Here is a 25,735-nt window from a genome sequence, read left to right on the forward strand (position 1 = left end):
GACGCGTGTCCACTCCCCGGCCGCCTCCCCCAGTCAGGATCTTGGTGGGACTGGGTGACTCTGCTTCCTCGTTCCAGATCCCCTTAGAGCTCCTGATGCCCAGGTGGACTAGAGGGCCTCCAATGGCTCACAGTTCCAAAGAGAGCAGCCAGGCCCTAGGCCCTGGGCCCTCAGGGCTTCCACAAAGCCTGGCCCACGGGCTCCTGCTCTCCACAGGCTGGGGAGAGGTAGGAATCAGCTTCCCCCTTGGGTGGCACTGGCTCAGGGTGCTTGGCAGAACCTCAGAGGCACGAGGGTTTTCCAGGACACAACTACCTCTCCCACCACTCAGGCTGGCCACTGTCAGACAAGCAGGTTTCTGGCCATCAGGTCCAGAGGAGGATGCTGGCCTGAGGGAACTTTCTGGGGTGGGGGCTGGGGAGCTCTGCTCTTGGGAATGGTGTTTAGAAGGCAGGGCGCTTGAGGTCTGAATGCTCCTTCCACCACCACTCAGGTCAACCCCAGCCAGCTCAAACCTCAGAGAGGGACAGGCCCTTGCAGAAGCATCTTGGCTCCAGCGTGGCAACGGTGGGCAGATCAGAGAAGGTGTCCGAGCCGGGCTTCCTCCAGTTTGGGAGGACACTACCGCTCTCAGCCGCCGCAGCATCACCTGCACCTGGTGCAGCGTCCCTGAGGGCCTCACCTGTCCGTCCTGCGAAGATGGCTGCCCTCTCTCTAACGCCTGGGGGCAGGAGGCTGCTGCAGCCTTGTTGAAGGGCTTCATCGTTTCAGAGCTTTAGGCCAGCCTCTGTGAAATGAGGCCCAGCTGTGAAGAAGTGCACAGTCTCACCATGCTCCTCTCCTGTGAAAACTCTCAGGGAGGCCTGAGGAGGAGGTGGGTGGTGGGCAGGAAAGGTGGAATGAAGGAATGAAGGGAGCTAACAGCATTCTCCACGTTCATGTGAAGTGTTAGTTTCACTGGGTGAGGGATGTTTGCAAATGACAGGGCAGTATAGAAACTGTTTTGTTTCTCTTTACGGGGTTTGATGAACTGTTTGAGAATTAATGCTTGTTCTCGGGAAGCAGGTATGTGTGTGATAAGGACACATGTGGACAATCAGGAGAATGGGAATTTGGGAGCCCTAGAGAGAGTATGATCCAGTGTCCACTGTCATCTTGGGCTGTTCCAAGCGACTGCAGTGCTGAATGTCACAGCGAACTGTCCTGCTGAGGTCTTCGGGGTGGTGTGAGTCTGGACTGGAGACCCTCTACTCTGGGAAGTGTAGTGCTGAGAGAAAGGGAATGGAGGGAAAATCACAAAAGCTTCTGCAGGTGGGGAGTGGAGTTTCCAGAGTCAGGAAGATTTCATAAGGCAGGGGTCAGAGACTGGCGGTGCTCTGGCCAAGGAGCAGGGTTAGAAATGGAGGCAGCCAGGATGGAATCCCTCTGAGGGTCCAACTCCCTGGGGGCTTGTTTTCCCCACAGAGCAGGGGATGGTTCTTTAGGATGAGTGTTGTTAAATTCCCTCCGTCATGGGCCGTCTCTCTCCTGGGTTTCTCCCAGCCTGTCGGCCGAGTGTCACCCAGCCAGCCCACTTTCAAGGTGCAGTACGTAAGGAAGTGAGGCTGACAGTTAGGAGATGAGCCCTGGCCCCGTTCATCTGGCTCTGTCCAGGCCACCAAAGCTCACTTGCTCCTGGATATAGTTAGCAGCATGAGGAGTGATGTTCCCAGGTCCAGTGGACAGCATGGACGTTGCCTTCTGGAAGGTCTTAATTCCTCATGAAATCCACAGCACATAGATAGTACTCTACACATAGCAGTGATTCAGTACATGCTTGAATGATGCTTGATAGGCTGGCTATCTTCACTAGAGATATATGAATATCTAGCAAAGGCAGAGAAATAAGCTCAAAATCATGAATCACTACAGAAATGTAAATAGGAACCGTAACAAGACACCATTTCACGCCCATAGAAAGACGAACGTTAAAAAGACTGACAGGCTGGGTGTGCTGGCTCACGCCTGTAATCCTAGTACTTTGGGAGGCTGAGGCAGGTGGATCAGTTGAGGTCAGGAGTTCGAGACCAGCCTGACCAACATGGCAAAACTCCATCCCTACTGAAAATACAAAAATTAGCCAGGTGTAGTGGTGGGTACCTGTAATTCCAGTTACTCAGGAGGCTGAAACAGGAGAATCACTTGAACTTAGGAGGCAGAGGTTGCTGTGAGCCAAGATCATGTCACTGTACTCCAGCCTGGGTGATAGAGCGAGACTCCATCTCAAAAAAAAAAAAAAAAAAAAAAAAGAACAACAGTGAAAAAGACTGATAATACCAGATGTTGGCAGGGATATGGAGCAACCTGGGATTCAACATATTGCTAGTGGCAATGAATGACGATTCAGCCACTTTAAAAACAGTATGGTAGTATTTGTAGAGTTAAACATATTCTTACCATACAACCCAACAATTCTAATACAAGAGAAATGAAACTTTCACAAAGACTTATAAGTGAATGGTCATAGCAGCATTTTTTCTTTCTTTTTGAGACAGAGTCTTACTCTATCACTCAGGTTGGAGTGCAGTGGTGTGATCTCTGCTCACTGCAACCTCTGCCTTCCAGATTCAACCATTTCTTCTGCCTCAGCCTCCTGAGTAGCTGAAATTACAGGCACACATCACCATGACTGGCTAATATTTGAATTTTTAGTAGAGACTGGGTTTCACCACGTTGGCCAGGCTGATCTTGAACCCCTGACCTCAAGTGATCTGCCCACCTCGGCCTCCCACAGTGCTGGGATTACAGGTGGGAGCCACCGCGCCTGGCCAGCAGTATTGCTCATAAAAAATAAAAAACTGAAAGCAACCCAAATGTCCATCAACTGATGAATAAACAAATTATATTATGGAATACCATTCAGTCACAAAAAGGAATGGCAAAAATATTACATGAGAAATAAAATACAAAAGACTATGTACTATATGATTGCATTTATATGAAATTCTAGAAGAAGCAAAATTACAATGACAGAAACCAGATTAGCAGTTGCCTGGAGCTCGGGTGGGGAAGGAGATGGGCTGCAAATAGCAGCAAGAAATGTTTTAGGGTGCAGGGACAGTTGTATATTTTGATTGTGGTGGTGGTAACATAATTATAAATAATTACCAAGCTGTATCAACCTGCATACTTAAAATGTGTGAATTTTATTGTATGTAAATAATAAAATACAAATTTCAGGCAGAAGAGACCCCCACATCTAGATATACCATGTGCAAACTTCTGGCAAACAAATAATACAAATAAAATCTTGAAGGCAGCCAGAAACACAATAGACAGAACAAAGAATTACAGAAGACTTTTTTTCTTTGAGACGGAGTTTCACTCTTGTTGCCCAGGCTAGAGTGTAACAGTGATCTCGGCTGATTGCAACCTCCGTCTCCCAGGTTCAAGCGATGCTCCTGCCTCAGCCTCCCGAGTAGCTGGGACTGCAGGCATGCGCCACCATGCCCAGCTAATTTTGTATTTTTAGTACAGACGGGGTTTCTCCGCGTTGGTCAGGCTGGTCTTGAACTCGTGACCTCAGGTGCCCACCTCGGCCTCCCGAAGTGCTGGGATTGATTAGAAGCGTGAGCCACCACGCCCGGCTGTACGGAAGACTTTTATTCAGAACCTATGCAAGCCAGAAGCCAATGGGGTAACATCCTTAAAGTATTGAAAAATAAAAAACAGTCAAATTAGAATTCTATACTTTTTGTTTGTTTGTTTTTAAAGATAGAGTCTTGCTCTCTTGCCCAGGCTGGAGTGCAGTGGAAAGACTTCGGCTCACTGCAATCTCTGCCGCCCGGGGTTCAAGCGATTCCTCAGCCTTCCAAGTAGTTAGGGTTACAGGCACACACCACCACGGCCGGCTGATTTTTGTATTTTCAGTAGAGACGGGGTTTCACCATGTTGACCAGGATGGTCTCAATCTCTTGACCTCATGATCCGCCCGCCTCGGCCTCCCAAAGTGCTGGGATTACAGGCGTGAGCCACCGCGCCCGGCCAGGACAGTGTATTTTCTATTCCGTGTGTTTTGGGATAACAGCCCCGTCCCCTCCGATGAACCAGTGCCTGCGAAAGCCCTTGAGATTTGGGAAGCAGGAGGCACAGATCTTGGAGTTTACCTTGCTGTTCATCAATCCTCAGGCGGTGGCCTCTAAAGCGAGCGAACACCCACTTCGCGAGGCCGTCGCTCCGCAGAGGGGGGGCGAGGCGCGGGACCCTGGACCACCTTCCCCCGCCCCGCCCCGCCCCGCCCCGCCCCGCCCCGCCCCGCCCCGGCGGAACCCCCGTCTTGTTTGCGCCGGCGCAGGGCGGTAGACGGGGGCGGGGCGCCGCGGCGCGTCCGTTGCTAAGGCCGCGCAGAACCTAGCGACCGAACGCCTTGCGGCTGCCGCGCAGGCGCCGTGGCGGGCTCCGGTGCACTGTGGGATGGAAACCGGAGCGGCGCGTCCCGGCCGGACTGGACAGCGGCGGCGGGGCCGGCGGCGGGGCCGGCGGCGGCCAAGGACCCGGGCTTAGGCTCGGCCGGGTCGGCTGAGGGGCGCGGCCAGAGGACGCTGCCATGAATGCGGCAGTGGTGAGGCGGACGCAGGAGGCGCTGGGGAAAGTGATTCGGAGGCCGCCGCTGACGGAGAAGCTGCTGAGCAAGCCCCCGTTCCGCTACCTGCACGACATCATCACCGAGGTGGGCGCCGGGGCCGGGCCCGGCCAGGGGCGGGTCGGGGTCCCGGTGGGCGCCAGAGTCGGGGCCTGGGCCGCGTGGCGCCAGGTGCGAGCCAGGGTCGGGCTCAGGTGCGGGTCGGGCGCCGGGGTTGGGCCGGAGTCAGGGCCCGGGCCGGGCGTGAACCGGGTGTGGACCGGGCTCGAGGTGCAGGTCGGGGACCCGGTCAGGGCCGAGTGTCGACCCGGTGTGGGCCGGGGTCGGGGTGCAGGTCGGGGACCGGGTCAGGGCCGGGCGCGGGGTGCGGTTAGGGGGCTGGGGTCAGTCCCGGGGTTGGGGCGAGAGCTCCGTGCAGCCCCTGCCCCGGAGCCCAGCCTGTAGGCCCAATTCCGCGGCGCTCTCCGCGCGGAAGTCTTACCCCTCCCCCGGCTCCCGGCCGCCGCTTACAGGGAGGCTCCGGGCCCTCGGGGAGCATTCTTAACTTCTTCCCTGCCTGTCCGTGTATCTCTTTAGAGTGCATCTTCCATTCTGCCTGCGACTCTTTCCTTGTGTAACCCTGTGGAACCCCTCTCGCTTGCCCTGGAGCATGTAACACATGGAAGGCGCTCCCTAAATCCTGGGAGAATGGAAATAATATTTTTTATACAACCCTCCTGCCTCGAAGCTGCCCTCTATACCACATTTTGGGTGCTTGATAAATGCCTGCGGGTGAATTTAGTGGAGGTGGTTGTGGGGAGACTTGGCAGGAACAACCGTAACAGAGCCGCACAGCCTGCCCTAAATTGAGATTGGTGGTCTGTGTGGCTTTTCTCCGCTTGCGGATGGCGTGCTCCTTAGTGACGGAGACCCTGGCTTGCTTGTTAGCATGGCTCTGGTGATCTGCCCTGGATCAGGTACATAGAAATTCACAGCAAACATCCCCTGTTGCGTGGGACCTGTCACGGCTCCGGGTAACTCCCTGGTAACTCTCAGGAGCGTCACTGCAGGGGGTACAGCACCCATTTGCAGGGTGCACCCAAGGGCACATGGGAACTCAGAGGTGTGTTCTGGGATTTAGGTTTCAGGTTGGACTTGGAGACTTCCAGGGGCTCATGACTTAACCTGGTGATGGTCCTCAAGCTCCAGTTCTCACTCTTTTCAACAGGTTGGGTGCCTTATTCTTGCACAGACTTCGCTCTTCTGCTTCTGCCCTCCTACCTTGGCTTATAACATGCTCTCCTGGAACGTGTGCCTCTGTGTTAAAACAGTGCTTAAAAATGCTCTCGAATCCCCCCACAACCCAAGGCACCGCCAGCCCTGGTTATGTCCTCCCAACTGGTGCAGCACTTACAGCTTGTCCTGGGCAGTGTGTGGGTAGGGGACCTGCTGTGTGGATAGTCTTGTGGGAGCAGGACAGTGCGGGCGTCACCCCTGTGAAGTAGGCAGGTACGTCCTCTGCCCCAAGAGGAAACAAGTAAGAGCCAATGTGAGCCCAACCCACTACAGCTGTGGCTGCCAAAACCTTTAATCTTCTCCCAGTCCTGTCTGCCCCACTGAAATGCAGAGCCCTAGGAGTGAGTTGCAGGGAGTGTGCCTTATCCTTGTGGGGTAGCGGTGCTGCTCAGCTCTCGGTGGCTGTCCAGTCACTGCTGCATAGCTGGTTGGAGGCATCCTCATGGGAAAGGAGGAGGAACATGGGCCAGGTGTGGTGGCTCACACCTGTAATCCCAGCACTCCGGGAGGCCAGAGTAGGCAGATCACTTGAGCCCAGGAGTTCAAGACCAGCCTGGCCAACGTGGCAAAACTCCATCTCTACGAAGAATACAAAAATTAGCTGAGCGTGGTGGTGCACCTGTAGTCCCAGCTACTCAGGAAGCTGAGTAGGGAGAATCGCTTGAGCTCAGGAGGTTGAGGCTGCAGTGAGCTGTGATTGCACCAGTGCACTCCAGCCGGGGTGACAGAGTAAGACGCTGTCTCAAAAAAAAAAAAAAAAAAAAAAAAAAGGATTGTCTTACTGGCCAGGTACCTAGGGTGTGGGAGTAGTTGTGTGTTCCCAATTAGGAATGACTGGTCTGCTCTTCTCCCAGAGACTTCCTTATCTAATGCCAAAGTTCATTTTTCTTCCTGTGCGAAGATCAATACAGGAATTGTCACCTACTTGATAAAGAGGCTAGAATGACTGACATATTGGAAAGCATTTTCAGATAATAGGTGGAAAGGGTCTTATGAAAATGCTTTATTCTAAATATTATACTCAAATCAGTATATTAGTATTTAAGCTATAGCTAAACTAACCACCCCTTTCATTAAGCTAAGCGTGGATCCTGTGATATTAATGTCTCTTGTCACTTACAGTCATTGCTCACAATTTTTTTTTTTTTTTAGAGGGAGTCTCGCTCTGTCACCCACGCTGGGTGCAGTGGCACGATCTTGACTCACTGCAACCTCCACCTCCTGGGTTCAAGTTATTCTCCTGTCTCAGCCTCCTGAGTAGCTGGGACTACAGGCCCATGCCACTATATCCGGTGTTAATTTTTGTATTTTTAGTAGAGACGGGGTTTTGCCATGTTGGCGAGGCTAATCTTGAACTCCTGACCTCAAGTGATCCGCCCACCTTGGCCTTTCAAAGTGCTGGGATCGCAGGTGTGAGCCGCTGTGCCGGCCAGAGTTCCTTTTCTTTTTGGAATCTATTCCCTCCACTGCACCTGAAGGATTCTTGTAAAATGCCATGTGGCCAGGCCCTTTCCTGCTTTAGAATTGTCCATGTCCTCCTCGTGGTCCTTGGGCTCAGTTCATGTCCCTGAGTGGCTTCACAGGGCCTCTACACCAGGCCCCAAGTGTTTCTCTGGCCTCAGGCTCCTGCCATCCTACCTTTCTTTGGATCTCTTGCACAGGACTCTCACCTTATGCGGACTTTCTTCCGTCTGGCATGTGTGTCCAACTCTTCTGTAAGCCTTCTGATCCCCATCTAGGTGTGATTCCTCCAGGAAGGGCTCCTGCCACCCCTTCTCCCTCCTGGATTGTGGACTAGGTACCAAGCCTAAGTGCTTCCTTAGTATCTGGATGGTGTCATCTTTAACCGTCTGTCCGTACAGCCACACTAAATTCTGTGAGGACCTGGCTGGCTTCTGCCCTGTACACACGTGTAGTAGACATCAAGTATTTCTTGAGTAAGTGGATGGGTCTGGGCTGCCAGTCAATTCTGACATCTCCCAAGTGTGGAGTTCAGTGGATGAGGCTGATGAGGAGGCTGTCTGTGAGGTGACAGTGGTGGCCTTTCTTTCTCTTTTGAAGGTGATTAGAATGACTGGTTTCATGAAGGGCCTCTACACAGACACTGAGATGAAGTCTGATAACGTGAAGGTAGGTTGGAGTCGGGCTTCTCCTGTTGACCCCTCGCTTAATGGATGGGACTTTTTGTCATCCAGGTAGTGTGGTGTGTGTCATTTCTGTGCTGCATGTGGGTGGAATACAAGGTCGGTGAATTCACGAATTGATGTATATCCCCTTTCTCATTTCATTTTCTCATTGTGGCAACTGCATGTCATGCTAGTTTTATTCACTGAAAAATGGAATTGGTATTTCAAAGGTTAATGCTAGCCCATCAACTAAATTAAAGGCTTTACTGAATTGATTTTGTTTTGTCAGTAAAGATCAGTATTTCTAGATTTGTTATATATCTAAAAATAGCTTTGTATTTAAACAGAAACTATCCTGTGCCTGTTGAACATACTGAAGATAATGCAAACTCTTCAACGTATTATAATATTTGTATTTTCAATGGAAATATTTCAGGATAAAGATGCAAAAATCAGCTTCCTACAGAAAGCCATAGACGTGGTTGTAATGGTTTCAGGAGAGCCACTGTTGGCAAAACCAGCCCGAATTGTGGCCGGGCATGAACCTGAGAGAACAAATGAACTGCTCCAGATAATTGGAAAATGCTGTCTCAACAAGGTACTACTACTGCCGTCCTGGCATTTTGAACTTAGTGCTTGAGAAAAAAGCAGTCGGGGGTGAGGGACTCAAATGTGCAGACGATTTAAGGAAGGACTTTCAGTGGTATCTGTCAAACGCTGTGCTTTGAATCTGATCCTACCCCTTCTGGAGCCCTAGAGATACAGGAGGAGTAATTTAAAACTGAATAATAAAACAAATAAGTGTTTGTTATATGTAAGTTCTGCAAGCTTTCAATATAAAATCGGGAACACTGCAGGCACTCTGTGCCCAGCTGGCAGCTGGAGGCTGCAGGCCCAGGCTTCTGTGCCCTCTGGCTTTCTCTTTTTTGGGGCTCCGTTGAGGACAGGTAGCTGCTTCCAGCCAGGGCTGGGGTGTCACAGGAGTGCTTTTTTTCTTCCCTGGGTGTTGTGGAGGTCTCTATTCTCTTCCTGCATCTCCAGCCTGTGGTGTCTGCTTAACCTGTCACTCTTCTTCTCTCTTCTCTACTCTTTCTCTCTCTCTCTCTCCCAGTTGCTGTTTCAGTTGTACAGGGAGTAGATTTATTCTTTCCTGAGCTTGTCACGGTGGCCTGGAAACTTGGGTGTCAGGCCTCAGGCTTCTCTGGTTAGCTCCAGCCTGGGCCATGTTTGCCCGAACATTGGAGAAGGTCTTCCCCCAGCGTCTTCCTTCTTTTGAAGGCCAAGCAGTCGCCCGTGGAGGAGCAGGTTGGGCTTGTACTGAGAGTACAGTTAATACAATTTTCTACATACCTAGTGGGTGGTTGGCTGGGGGCTAATCTTAAATGTGATGCACATGGGAAGAGGTGGGTTTCAGCCTCTTTAACAGCAGTGGGTCATGGAGGTGTGTAGGGGTGTCCAGCTGACTCCTGGGAGGCCTTGCCCTAGTGCAGGTCCAGCATGCAAGCTTAGAGACTTGGAAGCAGATTTTGCTGGTACACTGGCCTCTGTCCCCAGGCTCCCCAGATCTCTTCCCGGGTCCTTTATGTTGCTCGTCTTTCTAAAAAGCACATCTGACTCCTGTCTCCTCTGCTGAATCTTCTCTGGCTTCCAGTAGCCTCGAGGCCAGGCCAGCTCCATGGCATGGCTTGTGAGGCTCCTAGAGACCTGCTGCTATTTTTTCCCCTCAGGTCCTTCTCTCATTTCCCACACCTGAGTCCTCCACTCCAGTCACACGCACCCTGGCATTCAGCCCTGGCCGCTGTCTCCCGTCAGCCTCTTGCCCTGGTGCCTGCTGGCTTCTTAGTGCCTGGGCTGCCTTCCTCCTCCAGCCTCACTGAGCAGCAGTGTCTGTGAGCGCTGCCTTGAGCCCAGGCCTCTCCTCCCTCCCAGGCCGACTTGGGTGCCCCCGTAGGCTTCCTACAGGCTGTTGTTCCATTGTTGTGTCTGTCTGTGTCCCAGTACATGGTGAGTCATTGGCCCATGGAGCCTGGCACGTGGCAGTCACTTAGCGTGTGCTTGTGGAATGAGTGTGTGAGTGAGTGGGACTCTTGACTGGAGGTGTCATAGACTCTGGATGGTTGTCAGGGATAATTTTTGCATTTGGCAGGGCTTGAATTAGATCAGATTTTCCCCCCATAATTTTATTATTGTGTTAAAATCCACATCACATAAAATGTATCATCCTAACCATGTTGAAGTGTACACTTCATTGGTGGGAAATTCATTCATCAAGGTGTGCAGCCATTACCGCTTCCATCTCCAGGACTCTTCATCTTGTAAAACAGACTCTGTCCCCATGAAACACTCACTTTCTCTTCTCCCAGCCCCCGGCACCCTCCATTCTATTTTCTGTCTCTATGAATCTGACTACTCTGGGGGACCTCAGATAAGTGGAATCATGGAGTATTTGTCTTTTTTTTTGACTGGCTTATGTTACTTAATATATTTCACTTAATTTCACTTTATGTGCAGTCTGAGTTCTCCAGGTTTACCCATGTTGTGGCATGTGTCAGAATTCCGTCCCTTTTTAAGGCTGAATGATATTCCATTGTAGTGAATCTACTGTATTTTGTTTATCCACTCATCTGTCAATGGTACAGTTTGCACCCACATTTTAGCTATTATGAATAATGCTGCTACTATGAACATGGGTATACAAATATCTCTTCAAGACCCTGTTTTCCATTTTTTTTGGGGGGATAAATACCCAGAAGGGGAATTATTGGGTCATATGATAAATCTGTGCCTAATTTTTTGAGGAACTGTTATACTGTCTTCCATGATGGCCGCATCATTTTACATTTCCATCAACAATGCATGAGAGTTTTAATTTCTCCACATCCTTGCCAATGCTTGTTGTTTTCTGTTTTTTTAGGAGCAGCCATCCTAATGGGTATGAGGTGGTTAGATAAAACCTTAAGGCACTTATGGCTGGGATTCTACGATCCCATTAGAAGTTTAAGGTATTTGTAGAGTTGCATGGGTCAGCTTTATTGACCTTGAACATAGACATTCAGTTTTGACAGCTTGGGTAGATGTGAACCAGGATTCATTTAGCTTGGGTGGACTTTACTGTTAATGACCAAAGTGCTCAAAGTAATAGTTATAAAGTTATGCTGTGCTTTGTATATAATAGATAACATTTTCAAAAAATATTTTATCTTTTGAATCTGTCTCACGAGCTATCTTTGAATGATGATACTCTGCTTGTTACGTCTGCTGATCACATTTCACCTAACACCTCATTTCCTTTCATTTGGACGACAAGCTCTCCAGCGATGATGCGGTGCGGAGGGTGTTAGCTGGAGAGAAGGGAGAAGTGAAAGGACGGGCCTCACCAGCCTCAAGATCTCAGGAACTGGATAATAAGAATGTGCAAGAAGAGTCCAGAGTTCACAAAGATACAGAGGTGAATTGCAAGTCGCACGTCTTTGAAAATCAAATAGTGAGTCTTTTTGTAGTTTAGGTAAAAACATTCATAAATGATTTTATTTTTATTTTTTAGGGTAAAAGAGACTCTGAAATGAAAGAGAGAAGTACAAGCAGAGATCGAAAACAGAAAGAAGAATTGAAAGAAGACAGCAAGCCAAGAGAAAAGGACAAGGGCAAGGAGAAGGCCAAGGAGAATGGTGGAGACAGACACAGAGAAGGGGAGAGAGAGCGAGCCAGAGCCCAGGCCCGGCCCGAGAGCGAGCGGCAGAAAGACAGAGGCAACCGGGAGCGGGACCGAGACTCTGAGCGCGAGAAGGAGTCAGAGAGAAAGAGTGAGGGGGGAAAAGAGAAGGAGAGACTGAGAGACAGGGACCGGGAGCGTGGCTGGGACAAGGGGAAGGACAGGGACAGGCGGAGAGGGAAAAATGGGGAGCACTCCCGGGACCCGGACAGGGAGAAGAACAGAGAGCACGACAAACCTGGGAAAAAGGTAAAGTCTGGCTAAAAACCCCGCCTTTCACTTAGCAAGAGTTTATGGTGGTCTCAAACATGATTTTTATCTTATAATGTGACTAGGAAACTGATTTCCTTTTATGCCAATTTAAAGTTATGACAGTCTTGGATTCTCAATAGAAACCCGGAGATACCTGTTTCTTGCCAGTTGTGTTTTTTTTTGTTCATCCCTTAATAGAAGTTTATTATTCAGCTGATCATTTATTAAGGCATTATTCAGTGCATTTCCAACCTTTTTCTACGTCATGTCCAGGCAGAATTCTGCTGGATCGTAAGCTCCCTAAGAGCCTAAGGTTTCACTCATATTAACTCTTGGATGTCCATCCTGGTAGAGTGTCTGACACATAGTAGCTTTGCAGTAGACATTTGCTGGTGGACCAGAGTGAGCATCCAGGCAAGGGATGATGGGCTTTTTAGATCATGAAACTGTGGATAGAATTGATCAATTGATAGTGGTTTCTGAGGTCTCCCTTTGTGGAATTTTGATTTGGGAGTAGTAGAAGATAATTTGGAGGAGGAAGTCAGGAAAATATTATTTAATCTTGCTCTTTTTAGAGTTTAATGATTCCCCACCAGGCATATAGAGAACATTTTTCAGGGTTTGAGCTGGTTCGCCAGGTTGCCCTTGTCCTTGTCTTGCAGGTGTTTTAAGGTGCGTTGCTTCTCCTGTGCGTGTCTTTTGTGTCGTTTGTGTTACTCTTGGTATTGCCGTGAAGGCTTTGGAGCAGCCTCCACCTTTAACGTTGCATGCAGTGTTGATGTGCAGTCTGAGTTGTGTGCCTGGTGTCTTTCAGAGCATGGACATTGCTCAGTTATTAAGGATTAGGGCTGCTTTCAAGGGCTTTTAGGCATTAGCAGATAAGTACAATAAGACCTCAGTTTACTATACTTCTTGTTTAATTAAATTTTCAGGTAAATTTAGGGTTGGCCAGAAAATCCTATTCGTTTCAAAGTGTTTTCTAAATGTGTGGATTCCTTTTGGACCCACTATATGGGTCCCCTACTCGTTCTTCGGAGGATATCAAATTGTAAAGCATCCTGCGAAGATGGTGGAAATCATTGTCTCCAGCTGCTAGAGAGGAGGACAATGAGGTTGGAAAGGGTCTAGATCTGCCCCATTGATCTGGCTGGGCACTGAGGGGCAGGCCTGGCTGGTGCTGTGACCCCTTCCTCCTGGGACAGCCATCTTGTCTTGTGGCACTGTGTTTCAGGGTGTGCCTGCCCAGGGGAGGGGGTGGGCACCACAGGACTGACCCTGAGGAAATCTTGTAAACCAGGCTTTCTTGTGGGGTCAGTACAAGCCCTTGTTGAGATCTGTGGATCACAGTGGGAAAGGGGGTGCCTATCAGGAAAGATGGTGGTTTGTTCGTAATTGAGCGTGGTGTTTTACAGAGCACTTTGGAGTTTTACTATTTAAAATGTCACTCCTTCCCCCTCCTCTGCACGTCCTGTAGTAATGTACCTTATGCTGTGTCTCATAACCTGCCTTTCCTTATGAGTCTTAGAAATTACAAAGACATTCCCCATCTTTTGCTCCTTTTCAGAGGTGTAAGAAAAGTATTTTTCATGGATCTGATGTTTCTGGGGCACCAGCACATTCTGGTGTATTTTGCTGTCATGAAGCAGCCTAGGAAGGGGCCAGCCTTCCTCAGCTCTCAAGGCCTCTGGCTTGAGGGTCCCCACGTTATGTTCCCTAAAACTGCTAATGAGGCAACTGGCTTTTTAAGTTGAGAGAAATAGTTCCAAACAAAATCTAGATGCTGATATTTGGGAACATATTAGAGCCAAGTATAATGATAGTTTTGTTTAAAAGCATCTGAGACCATGGCGAAGTGATATTTTCCTACTTGAAGCTGGTGCTTTCTCGGCTGCCGTGAGATTTGTGTGGATCTTGCTTGGTGGTTTTGCCTGCCAGGCTCTTCTGTGGACAATCTGGGGGCTTCTTCATTGAGCCGCACGGATCTGGGAGGCAGCTGCATCCTTTCTTCTGGTAAAAAGTGCCAGGCAGGTGTGAGCTGCTGTGAGATGCCTCCCAAGGAATCCAGTTCCCAGGGACTTCAGTCACGTCTGATCTGGGGAGTCAGGAGACTTATGTTCTAACCCTGGTTAGAACTCAGTCATTCTTTATTCTCTTCCCCATTTTATTTCTGTCTAGTAGAAAGGGTGGTGAGACTGTAGTCTACCCCATGGGCTTTTGTGAAGAAGAGGTGAAATAGTAGATATGAAAACACTCGGAAAATTAAGAGTGCAGTTGAGTGGCCAGGTGCTAGGTTAGACTGGCCCTGTGGGGGTCCCAGGCCCCTCTCTTAACTGCCTCTTTTATGGGTAGCATGTGTGCAGTACCCAGCCTGCAGTCATGGGTAATTACTGCTGATACAATCTGATACCTTCATAATTAACTTATGAGGACATTGAATTGTTAAAATATTGAACAGGCATTCTTTGCTTTTCAGTCTTCCTGGAGGAAAATCTCAGTGAAGATAATCTGTTCTCCTTCTACTCTGAAATGTATCTTTTAGAGAATTGATTTAAGGCATGAGATGAGATGGTGCTTATGGTTTTTATGTAGTTTATGTTATGAGAATGCGTTCTTCACTTAAAGTCTGAAGCCTTTGCTTAAGAAGAATTGCCCCATTCTATTGATAAAGTTACCTTATGATCAGCAGAGGCGACTAGGAGCAGTTTCTCCGTGGGTGTTCGTTCTTTCCCTCACTTCTGGGTTTCACTGGGATGTTTCCAGGAAGTTTGGCATGTCATAGGGATTTGTGTTCCATGTAGCTTCCTGAGAGGCAGGAGTGTTTGAAGTCCTTGCCCACCTACTCTGCCCTTACAGGAAGAGATTTCCCTGCCATTGGCTTGGAAGACTCTTGGGGAATCCAGGCAGCAATAACAGTGGTGGCTAATCAGAGTGGTGATGAGATGTTCTCATGGGAAGAATGATTTCACTCTTTGTCAGTGTTACAGAAAATATCTTGATGTACTTTTAGATATTATGGATTTGAATAATTCTAAAGTTTGATTTTTTTTTTTTAATAGTCAGCAAGCTCAGGGGAGATGTCTAAAAAGTTGTCAGATGGAACTTTTAAAGACTCCAAGGCTGAAACAGAGGTAAACTTTAAAAAATAACCTTAAGAGATGTCAACTTGTAGTTGTGTGGATATGGTGAATGCTGTGTCCTCCCCTGGTCCACTGAGGCATGGAAGGAGCGCATGGTCTGGGCCTACCTATAATAGGTCCATTTTATTTTGTTGTAAAAGTAATCTGTTACATGCTTTACCTCCTGGTAAAATAGATGGGTGTGTGTATTCTCTGATTTTCTGTGGGGCGCTCCTGGGTTTACTTATGCTTTTATATGACAAGTGTGATGTTGGTATGATAGGGTTGTCAGTTTGGGGAGAAGGGGGAGGTGACATTCAGGATGAATCTGGAAGAGTTGTAAGTCACCAGGCAGACGGGTCCAGTGGGAGGGACCCCTCCAACCTCTGCTTGGCCTGTTCAGGACTCTATCATGCATTTTCTGGGACTGGGGCTGGGTACGGTAGAAGCCCATCATCTCCACGTGGGCCATCTTGTGGAGGTTAGACTCATCCCCAGCAGTAAAGGCCACTGAGAAGTTTAAACCAACTTTTGTAATCCAGTTTTGCATTTCAGGAAGTATTGAGTAGGCTGCAGGGGAGATGGGTTAGGCATAGAGCAGAGGCTGGAAGGCCAATTAGGAGAGAGAGGTGGTCAGACTGGCACTGTGTCAGTGGAGGGAGGACTAGGATATGCTGTTTTCTCTGATTTGGGTTCTGCTTAAAATACGTGTAAATTTTTACCTTCAGAGTTGCTTACAAGTGCATTTAAGTAATTAAGTATATAGCAACAGGAGTAGAGTCCTCGTAAGCACATCTGATAAGACATTAGTGTTTCTCAAAGTCTGGTGAGTAGGTTACTGACCTTTCTAGGGCTGTACAAAAAGATGGAATTCTAAATATAGTGCAAAAAAGGTTTTGGTTTCCTTGTAATTGATACTGTCAGGTCTTGAGTCCTTAATTGTATTGAGTTTTTAAAGCATACGAGCACTATTGCTGGATTTCCTACTTGTTCTTCCTCAAGCAGAGCTTGAAAAGTAAATCTGCTTGTGATATCACTGTGTAATACATCAATTAATTTCTTTTCATTCTTTTTTCTTTAAGACTGAGATTTCCACTAGAGCATCCAAGTCATTGACAACAAAAACATCAAAGCTGCGATCCAAAAATTCAGTGGAAGGTACTGCAAAACTTATATATGTGGCTGAAAATATGGATGTTAGTTTTTTTTTGCCTTAATCTCAACATCTAGTAGGAAAGAACTGTGGCTGGAAAACAGACTTGCTGTGTCTGGGCATGAACGGCGTGTGGAAATAGTGCAGATTTGTGGCCGTTGCACACGCCTGCACGTGTGCTCAAGTGTGTGAGCTGATGGCATCAGGGCAGAGTAGCCCTCTTTGCTGGAGATCTGTGTTGAAATCTAAAAGTTGTGATCAAATTTTCATTTTCTGGAAATACTTACCAGCCCTCTTCATTTCAGTGGTTCTGTCCTTTGCCTTGGCAGGCTACATTTAATCCTTACACTGGTTGGACATAGAGCACATAGGTGGATAATGTTTATGTGTTTAAAAACCACAGAAATGATGATGGAAGTCATGCTAAAAGCCGGGAGCACACAGGCCTGGCCTGTGGTTCGCTCAAGGGTAGTACCTCATCGTCTTGCCTAACACAAGAGTGCCAGGCACATGCAGGAAAGCCCTGTTGGAGGCCACGGTGTTGGAGGCTCATTTTCCATTGAAGTATGACGTTATATTGAATGAGCAGTACTAGTTTCCAGAAAGTCTCCTTTTTCTAAATTGTGTAGATTAAAGAAGGGTGGCAAGACATAGCAGTGGGAATTTCTCGTATGGAAAGGAGGCTTTCTCAGCCTGCCTCTGTGGGGTAGCATACATGGTAGGTTCCACTCTTGCACAAGAATCAGTAGTGTGCTCATGACCAGCTTTGTGCCAGAAGCCTTTGCTATCTTTTGGTTGACCGCTCTGGGGTAGGTTTCCAGAAGCGCAGTGGCTGGCACAAAGGGCGTGGCATTGTGGCTTCTGCTCTCCCTTAACGGCCCTTCATCCCACACCTTCTCCACTGTTTTAAAAGCATGTTGATTTTGGTGGATGAAAAACAAAAAGTTAATTGCTAGTGAAATGGCACTTTTTGCCGTATGTGAGTGTTTTGGGCTTGTCTGATCTGCCTGTCCTTTCGTTTGCCTGGGTTCTTCTTGCTGCTGGAGTCTCGTGTTCTTACTGATTTGCACATGTGCACTGCATGTTAAGGGCATCTGCCAATTTGCCGATTTTTGCATAAGTGTTTCTTATTTTTTTTCCAGTTTGTTTCTGCTAATTATATTTGGTTTGGTTTCTGATTTGCCCAAGTGTTAAATTGTTAGGTACTTGAGGCCTCTAATCTTTCTTTTGGTAATCTGTCCAGAGATTTGAGAGGTGAAGATTTGTGTTTTATCATTCATTTTTTCATTTAATATTTTATTTTATCTCTTTAATTCATGGTATAAGGTGAGGCTCTGAATCTGTTTTGTCAGAGTAATTCATCAGGGGTTCCAGGATCAGTTACTAATTAATTGAACCCTTCTCTCCTGCTCTGTGATGCCTTCTGTAGTCTGCGTTATCGGCTTTTTTGTGTGTGGTGGTTTTTACTTCCACTGTTTTAGTTTTACTATCAGTTTCCTATCATTGTTCTTTTCAGGAAAGTTTTAAGCCATCTTATTTGCTTATTCTTCCAGATGAATTTTAAAAGCACTTCACAACTCAAAGAATTCCACTCCTGCAAAATAAACAAACTAATGTCTCAGAATGTAATTGGACTTGTGTTAAAGATATGCTCTCATTAGGTTAGGAAGATTAGACACCTCTAACTTCAGTTTTGGGAAGGCGTCCCCCTCTTTCGAGAACACGTGTGCATGTGCCTGGCTGTGTCTGTTAGTCACAGTGGTTGCTCGCTGGTTTGTTTTATTTTTAATTTTTTCTTGGAAATGGTATTTTCTCTCATTTTAAAAATGATTATTGTTGGTATGTAGTGGCTTCATTTTTTTTTTTATTTGAGATGGAGTTTCGCTCTGTTGCCCATGCTGGGGTACAGTGGCATGATCTCAGCTCACTGCAACCTGTGCCTCCCAGGTTCAAGTGATTCTCCTGCCTCAGCCTCCCAGCTAGCTGGAATTACAGGTGCATGCCACCATGCCTGACTAATTTTTTGTATTTCTAGTAGAGGCGAAGTTTCACCATGTTGGCCAGGCTGGTTTCGAACTCCTTGCCTCAAGTGATCCACCTGCCTCAGCCTCCCAAAGTGCTGGGATTACAGATGTGAGCCACTGCGCCTGGCCTGTTGTTGCATCTTAATCCAGTAGGTCTTCTGTTGGTTCTTTTGGGTTTCCTAAGCAGACAGTTATATCGTCTGCTCTTTTCTAATCACTTGGGATATTTGCATTTGTGTTTACTGGTGAGCTTGTACTCTAGGGTTCTTTTGTATGATCTTAAGAGATTTTATTATCAGACATTTTTGGGTTTTTTGACACTGAGCTTTCCTGAGTTACCAACAGCCCAGTGAACCCTTATCTTCCCCTCCTGCTAGCCGGGCACTGACCTCACTGTAGGTCTCCCAGCACAGCTGGCACTCTGCCTGAACATTCTGCCTCACTTAAGTAGGTTAAATGCCCAGCTTCCAGAGGTGTGTGAGACACTCGACCTCTGTGTTCTGCTCGAGGGGATCAATGAGCCTTTACTATGGGATGTGAGGGGAGCACGTTTGTTAAACATACTTAGACTCTTAAAGTCATTCTGGAATCCCACAGAATCCAGAAGGCATTCTGCATAAGATTATGACAATTTTTGCTTATTCCTAAGTAGTGCATATAGAGCTGATCGCTTTGATTTAATGAGTATATTTTAATTTCATTTGTTTGTTAACTGCTTTACATTACAAATTAAGTTTAATATATATTTTCATTGTGCAATTTTGTGTCAGGAAGAAGGGACCCTAAAGCCAGTGAAAATAGTCTTTCCCCTGAGAAAGAACATAACTCTTCCCACTATAAAGCTAAGAAGGAGCATACCCTGAAATAGCTTGGTAAGCTGGGTGAGCCATAGTGGAGGCTGTGAGTGAGTGTTGAGAGTTGAAACCTTTGCTGCCTGGTCCTTTGCTTCTGCTTGGTCATTGAACATGTGGAAGTCTGCAGGGGTGGTTGGATGTGTGTGGCCCTGCTTGTCCTGGGGCCTGAGCTCTAGAACACTGCCTTCAGGCCAGAATGGAGAGGGGCAGAGGGACCTGTTGGCCCCCTGCAGGGCTGCCCCTGACCAGGTGGGAATTTCTTATTCTGAGTCAATCACAGGCTGAAATTGTCCATTTGAGCCTTACTTCATTGATTCTGCAGACATTTATGACTCAGGGATGCATATTTGCATGTTAGTTTGTGATGAATCTTCAAGGAAAATAAGCCAAGAGGAGCAGGGATGAGGGGCTGAGCAGGGAGGATGTCTCTGAGGGAGGACATCTGGACAGAGAGCTGACTTGGGCAAAGGAGGACACAGAGGTGTGCATAGCCTCTGAGCAGAGCCTCTGAGCTGGGACAGGCTTTCCTGTGTGAGTAGTGAGGCTGGGTGGAGAGAGGAACAGCGATAGGGGAGGGACTGTGCCGGTAAGCAGGGCTCAGAGCTGTTGGTCCTTGTCCACAGCAGCTTTGTGGTTTACAGTGAGTGCATATAGAAGTCCTTGGAGGGTTTTAAGCAGGACAGAGGCAAGATTTGACTTAGGTTTTAGAAGGCCTCCTTTTACAACTGTGGAGTGACAGGAATAAAGGCCACAGAGCAGTAAGGAGGGGGCTGTGGCATCCAGATGAGAGGAGGTGATAGTTCAGACCAGTGGTGAGAGCAGCTTGGGTTTACTGTGCTGATGGGTTGGATGCCACTTGTTCAGATGGAAGGAAATCAAAGATGCGATACATTCTGGGAGGGGTCTAGGTTCCTGGGGGTGGCCTTTATTGACGTGGAAGGTTCTAGGAGACGCTGGTTGGTAGAATGGGTGACACTGTTAGGAATTCTGTGTTGACAACAAATTTGAGATGGCTGTGGACCAACCAAGTAGAAACATCTAGTAGACAGCTGGCTGTATAGACTTGGAGATAGGAGAGAGCTGGAGAAACTGAAGGTAAAAACCAAAAATGGAGAGTTCTAGCATACGAGTGATGTTTACAGCCATGGGCCTTTGTGCAGTAAGTAGTCCAGGGGAGTGTGTAGGTAGGAAAGGGCGTGGTGAGCTCTGGGGCCTGCTGTGGGCTCCCAGGTTGGAAGAGGAGGGGGAAAGGGAGAGAAGAGGAGGAGGAGGGGGAGAGAGAAGGAGGAGGGGGAGGGGGAGAGAGGGGGAAGAGGGGGAAGGGGAGGGGGGAGGGGAGAGAGGGAGAGGAGGGGGAGGTGAGGAGGGGGAGGGGGAAGAGGGGGAGGAGGAGGAGGAGAAGGAGGAGGAGGAAGAGGAGGAGAAGGAGAAAAAAGATGGAGGAGGAGGAGGAGGAAAGATGGAGGATCATCCTCACAAAGGAAACAGAAGGCCAACAAGTTGGAGGAAAACTTGGAGAGGAAGAAACTGTTAGGGAAGGAGAAAGGGGCTTCTTGTCAAGCTCTAATGTGAGGGAGTCATGTGGAGGCTGAGAATTGACCATTTAGTTGACAAGACAGTTTGCTGGTGACCTTTGTATATCCCCTATAAATCCCAACTAAACCAAACACAAAATCTTTTACAATATTTTAATCTGTTGTTAACTATTTTATGTCAGGAAGGAAGGAGGATAATATTTCAGCTAAAATTGTAGACTCCATAGTGTCTGTAATAAATAATGAGCCAAATCAGGAAACAACAACTTCAGAAATTGGTAAGAAAAATAGATTCTTTAGTTTCAATTCCTTACCCCTTTAATGTGAATGGCTATATCTCAGTGTAGTTATACATTTTTTAAAAATTATTCTAAACACTTTTATGTTCATCAGACTTTTTCATGATGTACTGAAGATTGGAATGACTTGAGGTTTTTTTACTTGCTTTAATATGCTAAGTTACGTAACTTTATTAACTCAGCTTTAAGTTAATTATATGCCTTTTTGTACATAGCTTATGTTTACATTTCAGTCAAAATGGTTTCTTAATTTTACTGCTGGGATTTCACAGTGGTGTGGGTGATGACATAGAGAAACGGTTTTTCTGTCTTCATCCTGCCCTACTGTATTCTACTTAGAAAATGCTCGCAGTAGAGATGTTTAAAGTGCTTCTTAGGCACTGGGGAAGCTGGCCTGTCACAGCCAGTCACATTTCAGTCCTCATCCTGCTGGCTCAGAGGGGATGGCCCTTGGTTCAGTATCAGTAACGGCGGTCATCTGTGACTACAGATGGAATTCTTCAGAAATATTCGAATTCTTCAGTTGCATTTAAGGAAAAAATAGTGTAAAATTACACTTTAGGGGAAGATAAGATTTTTGCTGGGCCCAACTTGCCTTGTATCTGTCTGACTTTGACGAATTCTGAAGTGTAGCTGGAATGCCAATGGGTACACCTTTCTTTCTTTGCATGTGTTCCCCCTCAGAGCTGGCACTTCCAGGATTGGGCGTGATTGGTACAGCAGCTGCAGTGTGAAAGGTGATCTGTGGTTATTTTATTCCAAGTAGGAGTTATCTGGGTCTTCGGTAGCATGGGATGGCACAGTAAAAGGTGACTGAGTTGGAGCAGGGGTTTCCACTGAAGAGAGCCCTTGCCGCGTGGAAATGCATGTTACAGCTCCACCACATCTTGTGATGTATGTTTTCTTTCTGTGAGAGCTTTCCTCATCCCCAGGCGCCTGTGGGGAAACGCCCAGACGCTCTGAAGTCCTGTACGCAGGAGAGGGCAGCAGGCAGCAGCAAAAGCCTGAGGGGCAGACTCCTGGTAGTCCCCATCCGGGTAGCTGGGACCCCATCTCTGAGACTGCTGGGGCAGCTCCCCACCCTCTGCTTACCTGTCTCATGACCTTAGCCAGCCACGTGAGTGGGTTCTCTGAGCCACAGTTTCCTCATCATAAATGGGCATAAAGAGACCTGCCTGAGGGTGAAGGAGGTGATGTCCATAAGGTGGTGGCTCGTCCTAGGCATGCCGCGGTCTAACCCGCTTTATCACAGGTCACCTCAGCTGAACTGCCAGCCCCGGATCAGGGCGAGACAGCGCTCATCCTGAGATGGGCAGTGGATTTAGAACAAATTGAAAGCATTCTCCAGACAGGTACTGAGCACTATATAGATAATATCCACAAGTGTGAGATAGCACAAGCCCAGGCAGTGAGAAGCACGCACTCTAACCATGGGTTCTGGGTTCAGCTTTTTGCAGAGATAGGGATGGAGCCTGATGCCACCTGCTGGGGAGCAGAGTCTCTCCTTGGGTGGTGGTGTAGGGGTGGGTGGCCGTGCGGGGGGTTGGGAACAGTGGCCAGGAGCAGAGCCTGGGCTCTGGAGAGATTCATGGTCCCTCCTCTCTCTCCTCCCCCAACCCTGGCCCTGCTCCCCTGGGGTCCTGCCACGGCTCGGGCCTGGGTTGTTTGTCCTCGCAGTTGCAGGTGTTACCTTGCACTGGCCATGGTTAACATTTGGAATTCAGAGTTTGCTGGCAGTTGTTACAGTTCCTTGATTTCTTCATTGAGGGTGAACCCCAGGTGCACTGTCATTGGGTCTGGTTAGTGAGCCGGTCCTCACAGTACCTTTCCTTCTTAGTGCTTCAAAGAAAAGTCCATGTTGTCAAAGAAGGCTGGCCTGTGTTGCAATGACCGACCCAGCCCTAGCGAGCCCTGTGCCCATAGTCTGGGTCATCATCAGAGAATTTGTGGGGTTTACGTTATCATTTTGATTTTTTGGGTGGATTAAAGAGTTTGGCTGGGCGCCGGTGGCTCGTGCCTGTAATGCCAGCACTTTGGGAGGCCAAGGCGAGTGGATCACAAGGTCAGGAGTTCAAGACCAGCCTGGCCAACATGGTGAAACCCTGTCTCTACTAAAAATACAAAAAATTAGCCAGGCATGGTGGCAGGCGCCTGTGGTCCCAGCTATTCGGGAGGCTGAGGCAGAGAATTATTTGAACCTGGGAGGTGGAGGTTGTAGTTAGCTGAGATCGTGTCGCCTGGGCGGCAAAGCAAGACTCTGTCTCAAAGAGTTCAGCAAGGAATTTATCCATTTCTTTTTCAAAACATGAACAATTTCTTCCTGTACTTCAGTTGTTATGCAAGCTGTAAGCTATGCTTTTTTCTCTTTACAATTGTGTGACGCTTCCAAGTTTTTCTGGAGCATTAAGCCAGGTCTTTATTTTACTTAGTTTTCCTCATTTCATGTTTGCTTAATTGTTTAAATGTTTTTATTGCGAAAAATACAGAAAAGTAGAAAGAAGACTATAACTAATGCCCATATACCTCTCACCTAGATTCACTAGTTCTAACATTTTTGCCATTTTGCTTAATGTACAGTTACGTGTGTATGTGTATATATGTATTTCTTGAGACAGAGTGTCACTCTGTCACCTAGGCTGGGGTACAGTGGCACAATCTGAGCTCACTGCAACCTCCGCCTCCTGGGTTCAAGCGATTCTTTTGCCTTAGCCTCCTGAGTAGCTGGGACTATAGGCACCTGCCACCACGCCCGGCTACTTACGTATATTTTTGAGACAGGACTTTGCTCTGTCACTCAGCCTGGAGTGCAGCGGTATGATCATAACACACTGCAGTCTTGAACTCCTTGGCTCAAGTGATCCTCCTGCCTCAGCCTCTCGACTAACTAGGACTACAGGCATGTGTCACCATGCCCAGCTAATTTTTTTTTTTTTTTTTGTAGAGAGGGCATCTCACTTTGTTGCCTGGGCTGGTCTTGAACTCCTGGGCTCAAGTGATCCTTTCACCTCAAATTCCACAAAGTGCTGGGATTGCAGGCATGAGTCACCATACCCAGCATATAGTTACATTTTTTTTTTTTTTTTTTTTTTTTTTTTTTTTTTTGAGACGGAGTTTTGCTCTTGATACCCAGGCTGGAGTGCAATGGCGCGATCTCGGCTCACCGCAACCTCCGCCTCCTGGGTTCAGGCAATTCTCCTGCCTCAGCCTCCTTAGTTACATATTTTAATGACTTGTTTCAAAATATGTTAAAAACATCCTAACACTTTGTAAATACTTCAACATGCAGCTTAAAAAAAAAGTACATTCTCCTACATAGACACAAAAGTATTGTCTAACTGAACTCAGTTATTACTTCCTGATAGCATCTGAATCCCAAGCTATATTCTCTTTGTCCTAGAAATGTTTTTTTCTTTTTTTTAAACACTGGCTATTTGATCACATTTAACTCAGTGTAGCTAAAATTTGCGAAGAACACTGACAGAATGACGGATCTCTTGCAGTTGTATTGTGGGCCTAAGTCTGATGAGTTTCAATAACAGTGACTGATGGGGACTGGCCCCTCCCAGCTGGCACACAGGGCTCCTTGCTTTATGCACAAGATCTCATTTGACTCAGGATGGCTCTATGAGGTAGGCAGACCAGACTGAGGCTCAGGAAGGCTGAGGGGTCTGACCAAAGTGTAGCCCGTGGAGAGAGGGAGCACCAGTGTTCCACCCTAGGGAGTCTTGAACCAGGGCTCACATTCTTACCTACAAGATTCGTTGGTTACCAGGTAGTTCCAGACAACAGATTGTGCTTATGCTGTGATTCTTCTTTTTTTTTTTTTCCTGTTTCTTTCTTTCTCTTTTCTTTTTTTTCAATTTATAGCCATTTTTATTTTATTTTATTTTATTTTTGAGATGGAGTCTCGCTCTGTTGCCAGGTTGGAGTGCAATGGCACAATCTTGGCTCACTGCAACCTCTGTCTCCCGGGTTCAAGTGATTTTCCTGCCTCAGCCTCCTGAGTAGCTGGGATTACAGGAGCCTCCCACCAGGCCCAGCTAATTTTTGTATTTTCAGAAGAGATGAAGTTTCGCCATGTTGGCCAGGCTGGTCTTGAATTCCTGACCTCAGGTGATCAGCCTGCTTTGGCCTCCCAAAGTGCTGGGATTACAGGCGTGAGCCACCGAGCCTGGCCATCATTTTCATTTTATAAGTGCATTATTTATTTTTTTAAAGCTATTATTTGACAGATTGGTTAATCCCTTCTCTGTGATTAAAAGTTGATTCTGCAGTGTGATATCATTAGTGAGTGTATAGTCTGTTTTCATGTTCTTTCTCTTGGTGTGAACCTGGGGTTTAGTAAAGCTTACATAAGAATACCACTGGAACTTAGGAAAGGTAAAATTGTGCAAAGTGTCATTGGTCTCTGAATTACAGAATGAAGATGATGCATTTATAATTTACTTATTGTGATGGTGGTGGGTATGGTAGAGTATGGAAAATATTTGACACTTAGAAATCAAGTATGCAACTTAAAATGATTAGAGTGTTTTCTTGAACTAGAATTGCCAAGCTTACATTGATTTTTTTGTTGTTGTTGTTGTTAAGAACTTACTATTTCCTGTTTATTCTCTGGTTACCCTGTATGAAGTATAAATAACTATTTGAATCAGACTAGTTAAGTCAGCAACATTTTCATAGATTGATAAAAATGTCTTTATAAAATTATATTTCATCTATTTTGTGTAGTTCTATTACATTATAAATAAGACAGTTGGTAGTTAAT

The 25,735-nt window shown here is 47.2% G+C and overlaps 1 protein-coding gene across 4 annotated transcripts in view; it reads left to right on the forward strand.

The window, feature by feature from the left end:
- The first annotated feature begins 4,468 nt into the window (after window positions 1-4,468).
- TRAF3IP1 (TRAF3 interacting protein 1) overlaps window positions 4,469-25,735 on the forward strand; it is a 75,633-nt gene continuing 54,366 nt past the window's right edge. For 2 of the 4 annotated variants that reach the window (XM_012473483.2, XM_012473484.2), the window contains exons 1-7: window positions 4,568-4,708; window positions 7,958-8,026; window positions 8,459-8,620; window positions 11,330-11,470; window positions 11,567-11,983; window positions 15,043-15,114; window positions 16,185-16,260. In XM_012473483.2, the coding sequence (XP_012328906.2) occupies window positions 4,586-4,708; window positions 7,958-8,026; window positions 8,459-8,620; window positions 11,330-11,470; window positions 11,567-11,983; window positions 15,043-15,114; window positions 16,185-16,260 (1,060 nt within the window). In that variant the 5' untranslated portion in view covers window positions 4,568-4,585. Of the gene's footprint in view, window positions 4,709-7,957; window positions 8,027-8,458; window positions 8,621-11,329; window positions 11,471-11,566; window positions 11,984-15,042; window positions 15,115-16,184; window positions 16,261-25,735 lie in introns of all 4 variants that reach the window. The other 2 variants (XM_012473485.3, XM_012473486.3) reach the window with 2 other exon arrangements.

This window comes from Aotus nancymaae, unplaced genomic scaffold, assembly GCF_030222135.1.
Source record: "Aotus nancymaae isolate 86718 unplaced genomic scaffold, 86718_ANA_hifiasm-v0.15.2.pri h1tg000031l, whole genome shotgun sequence".
Classification (NCBI taxonomy): Eukaryota; Metazoa; Chordata; class Mammalia; order Primates; family Aotidae; genus Aotus; species Aotus nancymaae.